The sequence below is a fragment of the Aristolochia californica genome, unplaced genomic scaffold (assembly GCF_029961685.1).
Source record: "Aristolochia californica isolate CCGP_79_NKW_82.1479 unplaced genomic scaffold, dmAriCali1.0.hap1 SCAF_1, whole genome shotgun sequence".
Lineage (NCBI taxonomy): Eukaryota > Viridiplantae > Streptophyta > Magnoliopsida > Piperales > Aristolochiaceae > Aristolochia > Aristolochia californica.
In genome coordinates this window covers 5,886,545-5,898,783 of record NW_027181770.1, presented here as the reverse complement: position 1 = coordinate 5,898,783, position 12,239 = coordinate 5,886,545, and the positions used below count along the sequence as shown (strand labels likewise).

At 39.4% G+C, this 12,239-nt stretch overlaps 1 protein-coding gene across 1 annotated transcript; it reads left to right on the top strand.

The window, feature by feature from the left end:
* The first annotated feature begins 9,752 nt into the window (after positions 1-9,752).
* LOC137943949 (WD repeat-containing protein LWD1) lies at positions 9,753-11,120 on the top strand. Its single transcript, XM_068789403.1, has one exon. It carries the CDS (start codon positions 9,804-9,806, stop codon positions 10,836-10,838), a length of 1,035 nt encoding a protein of 344 aa, XP_068645504.1. The 5' UTR covers positions 9,753-9,803; the 3' UTR covers positions 10,839-11,120.
* Positions 11,121-12,239: the final 1,119 nt, after the last annotated feature.

Below are 12,239 nucleotides of genomic sequence, written 5' to 3'. Positions count from 1 at the left end.
GGCACCCAGACAAATATGACCGACCTGCAATCGCCTTGATACGAAGGAAAAACCAAAAGAGACGGGAAAAGTGTCGCTATCTTCAATTCCTTTAAAGCTAGTAATGTCCAACACGTCCCCGTGAAATGCTTGTTTGATCAAACTGCCGGCTTTGGCCAGATTGGGCTCATCCCAGGCAGATAATTAAAAAACTTGTCGGGCACCGTTGAATGGATACGTGTGTACAGAAGCGAGGGCCAGGCAGACAGAGACTGACGCAAGGTTCCATCAATCCAACGCCCAATAAGTCAATGATGATCAGGGTGTCTTCTTCTTCCTTTAAGTTTATCTTCTGCGCTTCATCTCATTCTTCTTTCTCTCTTTCGCTATGGATGTATTCATCCCGGAGGCGTACGTCATCAGACGCCAGGAGATGAAGAAGATGAAGCAGCATCTTGTGGTTCAGACAGAGAGGAGGCCTGAGACGCTTTCTGCTGCCAGGTCTCCGGTAGCTACCCCAGAAAAATCGGGATTCATGGCTTCCCCGGTCGTGAGTACCCCGGAAAAATCATCCGTAGACGTTGTTTTTGGATGCTTTACGCCGTAGAAAGCTAGAGGTTTCCGATGATTTCAAGGTTGATATTTTGCGTCTCTTTCTTGCATATGTCATAAGCTTCTCTCGCTGCGTGTTGTAGTTGATATGTTTTATACATATATACTCTTCGATTGTACGAGAAAAATAAATCAGTAAACATGCTACTTTAGTCTTCTTCTCCTACTTCGTGTCTTCTATTCTTGCTCTTAGTTTATCTCTTCAATCCGAATTAGACTTCTGAACATGAATCTGAAGCATTAGATGGATTCGGGACTGCCGTTGAGTCCCGATGACTGGATGTTTGCAGCTGGATTTGTGCTCCGATTCGCTTTCTGGAGCTTCCCTTAACAAATTTGATGGCTCAGGGTTCAGGAGTGATCGATCGCAGTCGGGATCTGGCTATTGTATTTTTTACAGAAAGAAAGATAGAAGTAATTAAGTCTGGAGATATGTCTCGGCTAGAATTAAGGGAATGGGGCCCCATCTTCCCCCTGCAATCCCCATCAAAAGGATACATTGGATTTTCCTCTGTAATTGGTATCATATATAGTTTTTAGCTGTTGCAGGCTAATAGTAGTAGAGCAAGAAATTAGATGTTGCTTGTTTGAGTGAAGGAATTTTTGGTTTGTGACAAGTGAGAAAAAAAAGTCTTAGGGATCGAGTTTCAGGTATTTGAAGGATAGGAAGTCAGAGAGATTCGTGTTGGCCTTTTTCGTTATTGTGGAGATCAAGTGGTGGGATTTGATCTCTCCTTGCCACTAGCTCCATTCCGTTTGTGGTTAGGCTACCAGACGGTTGATTTGGTTAGGCTACCAGACGGTTGCCGGAAATTAAAGAGGATCTTATTTACATTTACAGTCGAGCTTTCTATTACTGTGCTGGAGCTTCACGGATGATTGAATGTTCGTTTTGAGGTGGGATTTGCTGTTTTCTTTATCCCCATCAGCGGCACCATCACCTCTACCGGATTATCTACCCTGGTTTCCCAATGACAGCTATGGAGATGGCAGTCATGGAGGTATTTCACCTGCTCTCTCTTTCACTTGGAGAGGGAGGCTACGGCAGCGTCTTCAAGGGAGCGTTCCCGAACGGAACCCTTGTTGCAGTAAAGATTATTAGAATTAGATAGGAAAGAGCCGTCGAGCTCTGGGAGGCACAGCCGGAGAAGACGAAAAAATGATTTCTGATTTCTGCTTATTTCGAAATTACAAAATGTCTTTATACATCAAAGATGGAAAGAGAAAAATACAAAATAATGAAATACATACAATATAGAGTAATGAAATAATAAAATAATAAAAAAACAGTAAATGTTATTTACATTCTAATACTCCCCCTCAAGGTGGCTTGTAAATGTCTTTGACAGCTATTTTCGACAACAAAGAAAAAAGTTGAGTAGAAGGAAGGGGTTTAGTGAACATGTCGGCTAACTGGTATTGAGATCGAATGAGAAGTAACTTGAGGACTCCCGAAATAATACATTCACGAACAAAATGACAATCTATCTCAATATGTTTAGTATGCTCATGAAAAGTGGGATTAGAAGCAATATGTATCGCAGTTTGATTGTCACAATAGAGTAACCCAGGAGATGCAACCTTGACTTGAAAATCTTGAAGAAGTTGCTGCAACCAAATAATTTCACTGACAATAGAAGAAAGAGCTCGGTATTCAGCTTCTGCGGAGGAGCGAGAGACGGTGGTTTGCTTTTTGGCCTTCCAAGAGACTAAAAAATCACCAATAAAGATGCAAAAACCCGTAGTAGATCGGCGAGAATCAAGACATGATCCCCCATCAGCATCAGAAAAATTCTTCAAACGCACTTGAGCACAAACATCAGAGTAAGCTCGTAGCTACAAAGAAGAAGTAGAAGAAAACAACAAACCTTGACCAAGACTGTTCTTGAGATAACGAAGTAGGTGGTGCACTGCCTTGAGATGAGGAAGGTGAGGTTGAGCCACAAATTGAGTGAACTTGTGAACTGCAAAGGTAATATTGGGGTGAGATAAAGTGAGGTAAAGAAGTTTCCCAATAAGTCGCTGATAGTGTGTTATATCAAGAAGTAGGTCACCTTCAGTGGCAATTAAACGAAGTTTGGGATCCATTAGAACACTAGTGGGTTTACAAGCCAAGTAACCTGTGTCTTCAAGTAATTGTAAAGTGTAATGGCATTGAGAAAGCACAATACCTTGCTTGGACTGAGCATTCTCACGACCAAGGAAGTGTTTGAGACAACCAAGATCCTTTAGCTTAAACTGAGTATGCAGAAATTGTTTGAGCTCAGCAATAACACTAGATGAAGGATCAGTAAGGATAATATCATCCACATAAACCAATAGTGAAACAAAGGAAAATCCATAACCTTTGGTGAAGAGAGAGTAATCAGATTTCTATTGGAGAAAACCAAAATTGATCAAAACATGAAAATTTTTTTAATACCATCACCGCGAAGCTTGTTTGTGACCATAAAGTGACTTGTGAAGCTTGCAAACTAGTTTGCTGTGAGATGAAGGGGACTACCCAAGAGGGAGATCCATATAAATTTCTTCAAAAAGATCACCGTTTAAAAAGGCGTTGTTGACATCAAACTGAGCTAGATGCCAATTATGAGAGGCAACAAGAGCAAGAAGAACCTTCACAGTGACTAATTTGGCCACTGGAGAAAAGGTGTCAACAAAATCTAAACCTTCTTTTTGTGTGTAGCCTTTGGCTACCAAACGAACCTTATATCGCTCAAAAGAACTATCATATTTAAACTTGATTTTATATACCCATTTGCAACCAATAGTATGCTTATCAGGAGGCAGAGAAGCGACGGTCCAGGTGTTGTTGGCTTCCAGAGCTTTCAACTCGTCACGCATAGCTAACCTCCATTCAGGGCACTTCACTGTTTGGTGATAGTATTGAGATTCAACCTAAGAAGATACATTGAGCGCAAACTGTCTGTGCGAATCAGAAAGGGCATGGTAAGAGATGTAGTTAGAGATCAGATAAGACATAGAAGGTGAAGCAAATGGAGAAGAACCAGCAAGTTAATTGCAATGATAATCCTACAAGTAATGAGGTGGATGAGTCTTCATAGTAGATTTTCGAAGATTAGAACCAACAGATGTGGAAGGAACAAACGCTGGAATATCATTAGTTGGAATATCATCAACTTGAACATCAGAAATAGCTGGGGAATCATGAATAGGTGAAGATTCATGTTCTGGAAGAGAATGAGCTTGTATGGAGGAGTGAGGCAAAACCAAATCAGGAAAGGGATAAGTAATTTGATCTGAACTAGTGATAGTATGAAAATGGAAAACTTCCTCATGGAACACTGCATCTCTTGAAATAAAAACCTGTTTTGTCTCCACATCATAGAATTTATACCCTTTTACACCAGCTGGATAACCAAGAAACACACAAACCCGAGCACGAGGTGGAACTTGGTTCGATGAGCACCTAAGGTGGAAACAAAAGCTAAACAGTCAAAGACGCGAAAAGAATGATAATCAGGAGTTGTGTTGTATAGCAAATGAAAAGGGGTGTTGTGGCGCAAGAGAGGAGAAGGAGTTCTATTAATCAAGAAAGTCGCAGTAAGAATACATTCTGTCCAAAAAGAGACTGAAATTCGGGATTGAAAAAACAATGACCGAACCACATTCAAGAGGTGTTGATGTTTTCGTTCAACAACAGAGTTTTGTTGAGGCCTTTCAACACAGGAAAACTGGTGCAAAACTCCTTGATCTTGAAAAAACTCAACAAAAGATAACTCAGGGGCACTATCAGATCGGAAAACCTTGATTTTGGCATTAAACTGAGTAAAAACCATATTAAAAAACTTTGGTATCACGGAAATAACATCAGATTTAGTCTTCAATAGATAAAGTTAAAAAATAATGTTGACCAATATAGGAAACAGTTTGATATAGTCCCCAAATATCACAATGCACAAGATCAAAAAGAAGTTTTGATAAATGGTTATGCGATTCAAAAGATAGCCTACATTGTTTAGCAAGAGGGCAAATATAACAAGGATCTGACTTATATAATCTAGTTACATCACATTGCAACTGATCTTTCAAATAGTCAAGTTTCTTAAAAGAAATGTGGACTAGCCTATTATGCCAAACATGAGCAGAAACATTGTTAACAAAAACAGTGGAAGCAGAATTCACACTTTGAGCACGAAGAACATAGAGATCTTGGACTTTGTCACCTTTGCCAATCATCCTCTGGGTAGATAGATCCTGGATAACAAAACAATCAGGAAGGAAACGTACGATAAACACAGATGCAGTAACTAAAGCACTAACAAAGATCAAGTTGAATTTGAATTGAGGGACAAACAGTACGTCTTTAAGCACAAGGCTAGAATGTAGTTTAACATCACCAACAAAATGGACTAAAATTTGAGAATGGGTAGGCAAAGTAACTGTAGTGTGAGGAACAGAATGTAAGAAAATAAAAGCAGGAGCTAGAGAACAAATATGTCAAGTAGCTCCTAAGTCTACAATCCAGAATTACTGTGAAGAAATGAGAGGATTTAAAGATACAGAAAAACAAATACCTACCAGGTAGTTAGTTGTGGAAGATTCTGGAGCAGTGGTGACCTTTGCAGAGCTACTGAAATGTGTGGAAAGCATGGACATGAGTTGCTGATATTGATTTGAGTTCAGATTATGAACAAAACTTCCAACAGAGGTAGAACCTTGACTATCATCAGCAATAGAGACTTGATGAGTAGCAGCATTAGAATAGTTGTTGGTTTTGGCTTTACGTGCAAACGAATAGCCACGAAGCTTGTAGCAACATTCCATGGTATGTCCATCTCTCTTGCAATGATTACAATGAAACTTGTTGTTGTTCTGATTCCGGGAATAATTGTAACTGGAATGAAATTTATGAGAGTTTTGAGAACCAGATTTAGCAACTCCTATTTTAACAGAAAAATGCCATTGCGCCAGTGGGAGTGTTCTGATCAGAGGCATGAGTAGTCTTCCTTTGCTGTTCCTCTTGAACAATCAGAGAAAAAACACGATTAATTAGAGGCATCGGATCCATGAGAAACAACTGACCATGAACTTGGGAGAAAGAATTATCAAAGCCCATTAAGAAGGACATGATATACTCTATGTGATGATAATCAGTAAGGTTTTTAACGCCACCACAAGAACATTTCCCACAAGAGCAATTTGGACGGTAATTACTCAGTTCTTCCCAAATAGTTTCCAGCTTTGTGAAATAAGTGTTAACAGAATCCTTGTCTTGACGCAAATTCATTAATTCTCGTTTATGCTGGAAATATGAGGGTCATTTCTCTGTTGAAAACGATCTCGAAGGTTGATCCAAATCTCTCGGGCAGAAGCAGCAAAAATAATACTTGCAGAAATTTCTTTGGAAATCGAATTTAAGATCCAAGAGATGACCATATTATTATTCTGGGTCCAGGAGTTGAGCAAATTATGATCAATACTTTGAGGTTCAGGAATGGAACCATCGAAAAATCCCACTTTGTTATTCACGGATAAGGCGATCAACATCGCACGACTCCAACTGATGTAATTTTCACTAGTAAGTAGCTGCAAGACAAGAACTTGCCCTGGGCTGTCCGAATGGTGAATATGATAGAGATTTGAAGGTTCTTCAATGGCAGAACGAGTCAATCTGGTACGAACACCAGAATTGGAAGAGGTCACCATTGAGTGATGAGATACCACAATAAATCAACGGAATCAGCAATAAATCAAACTTCGGCAAACGATAAAATCCAGCTTCAATAAATCAAACGTCTTCACTAAAAAAAATCAAACCTCTGCAACTAATAAAATTCAAAATTTCTGCTAGCCCCTCGGCCAACAACCAAATCCAGAATTTCTGCTAGCCCCTCTGCCAACAACCAAATCCAGAATTTTTGCTAGCCCCTCGGCCACCAACAACCAAATCCAAATTTTTTAACCTCTTGGCAATAGAATCCAAACGAAATCGACGAGAATTTCTAATCTCGGCCTCCAACAACCAAACCAGAATTTCTGCTAGCTCCTCGGCCACTAACATCCAAATCCAGAAAAAAAAATGAAATCCAGAATCCCTCGGCAACAGAATCCAGATGGAATGAAAAAAAAGGAGGAGGCGAAATCTAACCTCTTTGCCGACGAAACCAGAAACCAACGAAAGGCCAACGAACCTGGAAAATCTGGAGGACGCTGCAAGAACCTCCGAGATCAAGAGATGACGCTGGAAATACAAGAAATAGATGCCCGATATCTTCAATCACGGAGCCCCTTCTAACAGAGGTGAAAAAGTGGAAACCCCTCTGTCGAAACCAAAGGAGGATGCGCTGGTAATCGTGACCGGAAATAATTGCCGAAAATGGCAAGAAAGACGGAAAAATGTTCGTCGTCGAAAATAAAAGGCACACCTTGCGCTGACGATGAAAAATCAGAGGAGGAGAATCGTCCGCGCTTTGATACCATATTAGAACTTTAGATAGCAAAGAGCCGTTGAGCTCTGCTCGTTGGGGAGGCACAACCGAGAAGACCAAATGAGAAAAAATGATTTCTGATTTCTGCTTATTTCGAAATTACAAAGTGTCTTTATACATCAAAGATGGAAAGAGAAAAATACATAATAATGAAATACATACAATACAGAGTAATGAAATAATAAAATAAAATAAAAAAGTAAATGTTGTTTACATTCTAATAAAGATCCTCAAAATGTTCAAAGGTGATGGTGAAGATTTCATTAAAGGATTCGCTACATCAATGTGGTCGCCATCCTGGGTTTTTGCGCAGAAGGATTCAAGCGAGCTCTCATCTACGAGTTCATGCCGAATAGCTCTGGACAAGTTCATTCTCAATGTTAGTGAGGAGAAGTGTCTTGGTTAGGAGAAGATACAAAGTATTGCCCTCACCATAGTGAGAGGGATAGAGTATCTTCACCAGGGATCTGAGCAACGGATCCTCCGTTTAGATATCAAACCCAACAACATCCTACAGGACCATAACTTCAATCCCAAGATTGCAGACTTTGGGCATGCCAAGTTATGCTCGAAAGAACAAAGCATAGTATCCATGCCTACTACGAGAGGGACGGTGGGTTACATTGCGTCGGAAGTGCTTTCAAGAAACTTGAGGAAATCGTCGGAGAAAGGAAGAATATCGATGCAACTGTAGAAAACGCAAGCCAAGTTTACTTTCCTGAGTGGGCCTATAATCGTCAACAATAGGGTGTTGATCTGGGTGTCAAGATCGAAACGGTGGAAGACGATGAGATCGCCAAGAAGCTCACCGCGGTTTGAGTTTTTGGGCATACAGTGATACCCCGTCGATCGGCCTTCCATGAAGAGTGTGGTCCAAAGGGTAGAACGGAACCTGGGTAGCCTGAGCATGCCACCAAACCCATTTACTGCCTCGGCAATGCAAACATCGAAGCAGCTTTCTAAGGAAATAGAAATGAATCATTAACTGTGATTTTAGAATAGTATTTGTACATTAACTAAATTTTTACACCCAATTTATTCATTTTCACTCGCTCACTCAACAATCTCTGCATATCAACCTTCATCTCGCGCTCTTTGTTGGCTCGTTGTCTCACCGTGCTGTTATGCCATTGACGCCGAATCCTCTCGGCGTCTCAAATCCTCTCGCTGTTCCCCTTTTCGTCTTCAATTTTTCTCTCTTTCTTCGATTTCCCTCTTGCAGCAATTTCCCCCATTCGACTTCGATTTCCCTGGAAAATTTCTCCCCATTCAGCTTCAATTTCCCTAAATTTCCCTCTTAGAGCGACTCTCCTCCTTTGATTTTATTTTTCATAATTATATTAATTCAACTAATAATTATATATTTTTATAAATTATATTAATTTATACTACACTAAAATCTATCTTATGTTATTAATAGAATCCTATATTTATTTACTTATTATATTCATTACTATTAATACTTTATTAAATTAGTGATTTAAAAGTGATAATTAAGACTCTTTTGTTCCTCTCGTGGGTGATAAAACAGGGGATGGCTAAGGAAGAAGGCAAAATTATGCAACTAATGCCGGATTATTGAGGAAAATAACAAAAAAGAAGACAAATTTTAAATAAGCTAATGTTGGATGTTGGGATTCTAAAAGCTTTTAGATCAGTCTTTAATTATATATATATATTTTATTTTTTTGACAAAAATATAAACTAATTCATTTGGATTTTAATAGAAATACTCATCTTATTTTATCAAAAAATAATATTTTTATTAATAGAAATTAATTAATGGATTTTATTGATGGATTTAGTGAAAATATTCATATTATTTTATTAATAAATACCCTATTTATTTATATTCATGAGTTTTAATATTATATTATATTAATAATTTAAGAGTGATAATTAAGATATTTTAAAAGTAAGAATTTGATCAAGAGTAAACATTTTTATTTAATATTCTATTTTTAATAATTAAATAAATTAATATTTTTATTTTACTCTGTAATTTTTCTATTAATTTAGACTAAATAAAAATTAATATTATCTATTAATAAATACTTTATTTATTTTTAATAATATATTAAAATACTAATTTAAGAGTGATAATTTTAGATATTATAAAAGTAAGAATTTGATTAAGTATCTAGACATTATAAAAATAACCATGTTTAGATATATTATTTTTATATTTAATTAATTTATTATTTTCATTAAAAATTTAAATTATTTATCTTCTTTTATTAATTAAAAATTAAATAAATCTATCTTAATAAAAATAAATCTATCAAGCTATTTTATTAATAAACCAAGAAAATCGATATCAAGAATAAATATGACTCCGAAGCAATTGCATTCAAGACGGAGTGTTGTCGGCGAAAATTGAGCGGAACGTCGCATCAGTAGAAGTCCGTTTTGTGTTTCTCTGAATTTTCTCCACTACAACCAATGATGTTTGCTTGCAATCGAATCGATTAGACTCACCTGTTCCTCCACAGACATTGACGGGTGGGCACGGCGTAGCGCGGAAATCTTCCGAGTCTCCAATGAGTCAGTTTAATGACTCAGTCTAGTTTAAATAGCGTTTTTTTGGATGAGCGTGAGCGATTTGGGAATAGGAATGTGTACCCGAGAAAACTGAACGCTCGTGTGGTAACTCCAAAAAATGTTTTTAATCTCTCGTTTCGGTGTCGGGTTTACTTCGCTACTGGAGGACTCTAGAGAAGCGACGCGGCCCCGAAAGGTTGAGCAACTCTCCTCCTACAGATGGGCAGCGGCGGTGATCCCACTCCGGAGGCTTCCGATGAACAGCAGAAGCGTTCCGAAATCTACACCTACGAGGCCCCCTGGCACATCTACGCCATGAATTGGTCCGTCCGCCGTGATAAAAAGTACAGACTCGCCATCGCTTCCCTTCTCGAACAGTACCCTAACCGTGTCGAAATCGTCCAACTCGATGATTCCACTGGCGAGATCAAGGCCGACCCCAGCCTCTCCTTCGAGCATCCTTACCCGCCTACCAAGCTCATCTTCATCCCCGACAAGGAGTGCTCCAAGCCCGACCTCCTCGCCACTTCCAGCGACTTTCTCCGAATCTGGCACATCTCAGACAACCAAATAACCCTCAAATCCCTCCTCAATGGCAACAAGAACTCTGAGTATTGTGGCCCTCTCACCTCCTTCGATTGGAACGAGGCCGAGCCCAAGCGCATAGGGACCTCCAGTATTGATACAACCTGCACTATCTGGGACATCGAGAGAGAGACCGTCGATACTCAATTGATTGCCCACGACAAGGAAGTCTATGATATTGCCTGGGGCGGTGTTGGGGTTTTTGCTTCTGTTTCCGCTGATGGCTCGGTTCGAGTCTTCGATCTCCGAGACAAAGAGCACTCCACAATCATCTACGAAAGCTCCGAGCCGGATACGCCTTTGGTTCGTCTTGGGTGGAACAAGCAGGACCCCAGGTACATGGCGACTATTATTATGGATAGTGCCAAGGTCGTCGTCCTCGATATTAGGTTTCCGACGCTGCCGGTGGTCGAACTGCAGAGGCACCAGGCAAGCGTCAACGCTATTGCGTGGGCCCCGCATAGCTCCTGTCATATTTGCACAGCTGGGGATGATTCTCAGGCCTTGATTTGGGATTTGTCCTCTATGGGGCAGCCCGTGGAGGGCGGATTGGATCCAATTCTTGCTTATACGGCAGGAGCGGAGATTGAGCAGTTGCAATGGTCGTCTTCCCAGACGGATTGGGTGGCTATTGCTTTCTCAACCAAGCTGCAGATACTGAGGGTTTAAGCATAATACATCTATTGTGCAGAGTAGTGCAGTAGGGGAGAGGGGAGATGATTGAAAAAAGTTGTTGCTGTTCTAGATTCAGTTCTCTTCGGCGCTTCTCTGCCTTTGTTCTATCGTTAGGAATGAACGGTAGAAACTTAATTGTAGACTCATGTGTGAATCATTGGTAGTATGATGGAAATCATGTGTTTCGCTAACGTTCTGAAATTTTGGGTATATGTTGGTACTAATCCTCGATATTTTTTTTTCTCTACCTTTAGAAATACTAACACATTTTTCACTTGGGTACTTCTTCTTCTGGTTTCTTCATTGTGTTTTGGTTGCTCGGTTGGTGCTTTTTCCTTTAATTGTTGGCATATTTCAAGCACACATATTTCTCATTTCATTTGATACCTTTTGTGCTACTTATTGTTATATGTTGGTTTTGATAGTGCCGTCGTAAGTTTTGTTGATTGCTTTTGAATAATTAGGTGGGTTCTTCTTTATTCATTATTTCTGTGTATTTTTCTGGCTACCAATTCTCTTCCAGATATCAAGCGCCTATATTCTGGATAATGTCTGCAAAACTATCTCTGATGTCTTGAGAACATTTCATTTTTTTGAATCGTTTAGACCAGTACAGGTGTAAATTGCGAAGTCTTCTACTGTGACTGATGCCAACCGGAGAAGAGTTAACATCTTCTTGAGCATGCTGTTGAATGCGGACGGGTATGCCTACTATTTGTGCTAAAGAGTGAGATTATGTTGGTGAAATATATTAGTGGCTTAGTTCATCTTAAGAACAGAATTTCGGTCCAATTCTGTTGCAAAAGAAGGGAAAAGAAGAATAGGGATCTGATTGAAACGTGTAATTTCTTGGATTAATGCCAGGTTAGGATTATCATGGTATTCTGGAGCATATAGTAGCATTGCTAAGTGAAGTACCACTATCTTATTGTGGAGAGCGAAGATAAAAAAAAGAGATGAGCTTTCAGTTCTTGCATAAGAGAGGAGAAATGCTGTACAAGGCAGTCCCTGATCCCTGCTGTAGCAGGGCTCTGTTTGTCTTTGAAAGGGCATCTTTCCTGTAGCATTTCTTGACATTTTGTTCCCATCCCCGTGTGGAATTGTTCTTCACCCCTCTATCACAGACACATGTTGCAAAAAAGAGTAGATGAAATTTATCCGACAGGTGATTTGGCCTTTGCTGTTCTTGTTTTTCATTCCATCTAGTTTTTTTCAGCTGGTTCTGTGTGCTCATGTCCGAAAAGAAGGAAGCTTGCTTCTGTATTTTGCAGTGTTGCCCGTGTCAGTATCCGGGATCATTTATGATAAGATTTGCATATCCGTGCTGTATCAGGATTGTGTTGGGTAAAATAATCGTAAAAAATATTGTTCTGATATGTATCTTCTGACATTCAT